The sequence below is a fragment of the Adiantum capillus-veneris genome, chromosome 18, assembly GCF_014529385.1.
Source record: "Adiantum capillus-veneris isolate H3 chromosome 18, ASM1452938v2, whole genome shotgun sequence".
Taxonomy (NCBI): Eukaryota; Viridiplantae; Streptophyta; class Polypodiopsida; order Polypodiales; family Pteridaceae; genus Adiantum; species Adiantum capillus-veneris.
In genome coordinates this window covers 106,045,029-106,049,777 of record NC_140948.1, presented here as the reverse complement: position 1 = coordinate 106,049,777, position 4,749 = coordinate 106,045,029, and the positions used below count along the sequence as shown (strand labels likewise).

The 4,749-nt window shown below is 41.2% G+C and overlaps 1 protein-coding gene across 5 annotated transcripts in view; it reads left to right on the top strand.

Annotated features, from left to right (window-relative positions):
* Positions 1-809: 809 nt before the first annotated feature.
* Positions 810-4,749, top strand: part of LOC147436143 (uncharacterized) — a 123,484-nt gene continuing 119,544 nt past the window's right edge. For all 5 annotated transcript variants that reach the window (XR_015185159.1, XM_086489060.1, XM_086489057.1 and 2 more), the window contains exons 1-4: positions 810-1,274; positions 1,702-2,372; positions 2,739-3,323; positions 3,490-3,586. Coding sequence is in view for 4 of the 5 variants with exons in the window: in XM_086489060.1 (XP_086345186.1) it covers positions 857-1,274; positions 1,702-2,372; positions 2,739-3,323; positions 3,490-3,586 (1,771 nt within the window). In the remaining variant the exon portion in view is untranslated. The remainder of the gene's footprint in view (positions 1,275-1,701; positions 2,373-2,738; positions 3,324-3,489; positions 3,587-4,749) is intronic.

The window sequence follows — 4,749 nt, the reverse complement described above, 5'->3', positions numbered from 1 at the left end:
ACACATGATGTAGTATAACGATTCTAGGAGGATATCCATGAGACATGAGCCAAACAAAGCTTACTGCTAGAAACTAGTCTTCAATCAAATTGAGGCAGCCCCTCTTTTCAATTCTCTAGGTCCCTTTGCATCCCTATATAAGCCACATTTAGGGTTCCCTCTCATTTTGTCCATTGAGTGCCCTTCAGACTCTCAATCTAGAGTTATTTCTATGGGTCATCTCTCACATTCTTTTCCTCTCTCATTGTGATGGCATCCTCTCTTATATGCTCCTCTCCTTCTTCCTTCACATAGATGTAACTTCAAAACTATTTTAAGGATTTTGCACCCACTTGTCCACCTTGATACTAAACTCCACAAGGCTCCTATGAGGGGCACCGAGGGGAACGCTCATTTATAGCTCTAGGCGAGCTAGACCAAATCCAAAGCAGCACGTAGGGTGATGCCAAAGTGGGGCCTTAAATCGACCAAGGTGCACTTACCATCTATCTATGTGAGCGACATATGTATTCTAGGTGGACTATGTCTCGTAAGTCCTTATCCTAGCTTAACTTGGACAAGACATTTTTCAAGGTTTAGGTTTTGACTGTGTTTAGCACCCCAACAAGATCGATGGGTTATGTGCATTGTGATATGAGCTCCAAAGACTGCATCATCGATCCCTTTGTTTCACGCTCTTTAATGACTTGTCCATGCGTTCTCCGTGTGACACATGCCTAGCAGTGACCTCACAATCAACTGCCATTTGAATCCCAAGCAAGTTGAGTTTCAACTACTATTTGAATCCCCTCAAATATTCCAGACAAATTTCGAATTCGGTCTGTGACAGACGCCGTCGCCAGTGCTGTTGTAAGACATGGACCCATGGAGCAAGCTCATCAGACGAGCGCAGGCATTTCGAGATGCGCTAGTGCGAGCTTCAGAAGACGCTTCTGCGGCTGGTTCTGGATCGGCAAACCTCACCGTGAAAGATGGCGAGAAGAACAGGAAGTTCTTTCAAGGTAGCTTGCTTGAAAATCTGCTCGCAGAGGAAAGTTCTTGTCTTCCTGACAGAGAAGGCGTGCAAGAAAATTTAGGAGGAGAAGGAGGAGGAGAGGGAGAAGAAGAACATTACGCCGAAGAAGAAGAAGGGGAAGATAGCTGGGATATGAATAATTGCACAGATCTTGAACAGGAGAACCCTGGGGACGTTGCAGAAGAAGCTTTGCTTCAAGAGCTTTTCTTCCCTGCAAACAAGAAGTTGCGCTTTTCTTCATCTCTCAAGCAACATGCTGGTGAGTAACCCCAGGGTTTCTGATTTTGCAATCGATGGAAAATCAACTAGAACTTGCACATATAGGCTGATCTTATTTCTGATTGTCACTCTCTTGTGGTTCTCTATGATTTTGTTGGAGAGGCAGATCTGCTTCCAAAATTACATAGCAAGCACAGCACCCTCATGGCTTTCATTCGGAAAGGGACATGCTGTAGATTAATGTGAAGGAAAAGGACATGCTGTAGATTAATGTGAACACTTTACTTGCGCACGTATTTGCCTCCCCACAAATTTCCATGCAGCAATCATGTGAGCATGGAACATCTCTAAAAGCTTTTCTGCAGGATTCACGTGAAATTGAAGATTTATAAGCTCTAAGGAACCACTCTGTGGAACTTTATGCATTGATTAATGTGACATTAATGCATTAACCACTTTGTTTGCAGTGGCAGATGCACTCCTTGACAGAAATACTGTGTGCCTCACTGTGAATGTGGGAAAGCTAATACTTTGTCAGGGTGTAAGAAATGCTCTGCATGAAATGGTCACAGACGTTGGGACAGATACTTTATTATCTTCCTGCTTGCTCACCCTCATCTTCCCTGTTATTACGGCAGAAAGAGTAGAAGTGGGCAGCTCTCCTGAGCAATGCATCTCCATCAGGCCTATTAAAGGCAATGGCCATGAATTTGTCTTTGATCACCACTCTCAACTGTTCTGGAAGCTACCTTTAAATCAAGACCTTAGCAGCATATGGAATGCACAGCAGATGATGAAAGCTTCCATTGAAGTAGTCGTTGGTGATGGAGAGGTGCTTCATGGAAATGCCTATCTTTCTCTTCAGAACGTAGTCAATCAAAGACCTGCTGCTCTCCAGTTGAACATGGTTTTAGTGAGATGTGACACAAGCTCACGCCACAGAAGCATGCATTCAAGCAATGCTAAGCAGGAGCAAAAAAGTTGTACTAGGAAGTGCCAGAGGAACAGTATCCCAACATTGCTCATCCAGGATGCTCAGAAACCTCTGGCCATGCTTGAAGTAGGCCTGAAGCTTGTACATGATGTTGGTGACCGTGGGAATGCTCTACTACTGAAGAATTTGGCTCCCACAACTGAGGTACAAGGATTGTGAGCCTGCTGTCTTGAAGCGTAGCAGTCTTTCAAGCATATTATCTTTTATTAGTCAGTCTTAAAACTATGCCTCAGTGAAACACTTTAATTGAATGCTTCTCTCCATGAAACCTGGAACTTGAAAGCATCACATCCGTACAGTGTACTGAGAACCACCTCTGTCAAGAATAGCACTTTTGCATATCCTGAATATGTTAGCTACGGGGTACAGCTGTCAGCTACTCATGTGTACTTTATGGTTCATTTGAACGTGATTGCCTGTTCTTCAAGAGAAAGTTTCTATTTTTATACTTACCAGCAGTGTGGGATTTCCATTGATTTGGCTATATGATAACATTTGGGTTCATGGCAGGAAGCATGGCTTTATGTTTATATTCCCAAGGGACTTTCTACAATAAAAGGGGATTCCTTGCATGAGAGGAGAAAATCCCTGATATTAATGATCAAATCTGGCAATCAATCTGTTCTTAGGTTGTTTTTCAAAGGCAGCTTGACTGCAAAAATAGATTATCAGCTGAAAGTAATGGGAGGCAGATTTGCTGATGCTTTGCTGATGTCACCGGATCCAAAAGATATATCTACCATTTTTCTTGAGGTATGGTGCAATCCCAGCGGATTACTAAGTGGAAGAAATGATGGTCTCCAGAATCTTATTGGTTTGGCAAAAGTCCCACTTTGTGCAGTAGTCGACCAACGTGAAAGCCCTGAAAAGAGCATACTTGATGGGTTCTTTTCCCTGTGGCACCCTCGGAGTGATGCAAAGGGGCAAAAATTGAGGATCACAGTTTACCGTGGTTCAAAGACAGAAATGTTGAGAGTTCTACAAGAAAATCGCTCTGCTGAAGTTATTCAAAGGCATTGTAGACTGCTTTTGGAAAGATTACACAAAAAAAAGTTGAGAAAAAGGCATGAAAGCAACGGGGGCAGCTTATTGCAGGTGTGCATTTCCATGCTTCTTTAAATTAGGGCTTCATGGTGACAAGCAAGAACTTTTTGATAGCATGTGTCCAATCTTATTTCCTTCACAAAAGTAAGAGCATTGGAGCTTAACAATTTTGTAAGAGCATTGGAGCTTAACAATTTTGTGCTTGGAGCTTCAATAGGGTGAGACATTGAGGCATGTTTTTGAAGTGACAGTGCAAAGAGCTAAGCACATACCAGTTGAAAAATTATCAAACAATGGCTGTCGCTACAACTGTAGTAAGTCCAACCATTTTTTAAGAAGAACAACTCTGTTTAAAATCACATTTACGGGCTCAAAAATTGCTTGTATGTATGTACTATGTGTATACCTTTTGGGAGATTCTAAACAAAAATTTATGTTACATTTCAAGCACAACCTTCCTTTCTTGTGGTTGCTTTAGGTGTATCAGACTATATCTATTCATTTTGGCTGATTACTGTAAATCTACATGTGGAAAGCTATCTTTATGCTTACGATTGAACAAGTTTTTTAGCTAAACAATAACAGGTTGTTCTTTCTGATAAATAATGTTAGCTATCGAGTGGCTTCAGGAGCTAGATTTGCCAGAGAAGTTACTTGGCTCTTAGGGAGCTTTCTGTTGGCTTCTCTAAGGCTTACAAAAATCTCTCTCATGAATCCGCTGTTGCTAATTTTATTTGCTTACGTATTAGGTCGGATTGATGCACTAACGGATGTCTGTTGCGCACATTTAGAAGCCTTGCTACACAGACATAACTGTGAATAGAGACGTTAGCATATCGGTGATTATAATTATTCTATTTGGTATTATGATTTTATTGGTACATTCAGCTGGCAAGATGCAGGCTGTTCTTTGTAACTAATAAACATTTTGGGTGAGATTCAAGTTTCAAGTGCTGAGAGAGAGTGGGACTATCTGGTGATACCTTTTTGGGACCAAGAAAAAAATTGAGAAAGTATGTAATAGAAATTTTGTGAGAGACAAAACAGTCAGCGACACCCATCTTTGTTAGAAACTGACTGAAGCTTCAAAATTTGCATTATGTTTACCAAGAATGATTTTTTTTTTCTTCCCCAAAACAAAAGTAAAACCTGTCTGAACTTTTCTAATCAAAAAGAGAAAAGCCACAAATGATAGAATGTAGGAATGTTAGATAAAAGCCACCATGGAGGTGCATATTCCTATCTAGGGGACCCCTTGTGTGCCACGTCGCTAACTTGTGGCATTCCCCCCTCTTGAAAGAATTATAATCACCCTCGATTACGCTTGAACCTTTGATCTCTAGTTTGATCTCCTCTAGATAACAGGAAACTGATGGACATTGAAGTCAAGACGGACATGAATCTTAACAAGATTGTATAATCTGAGTGAACCCTTTTGCAGACTTGTAATCTCGGTAACTAATATCTTGGAAATGGT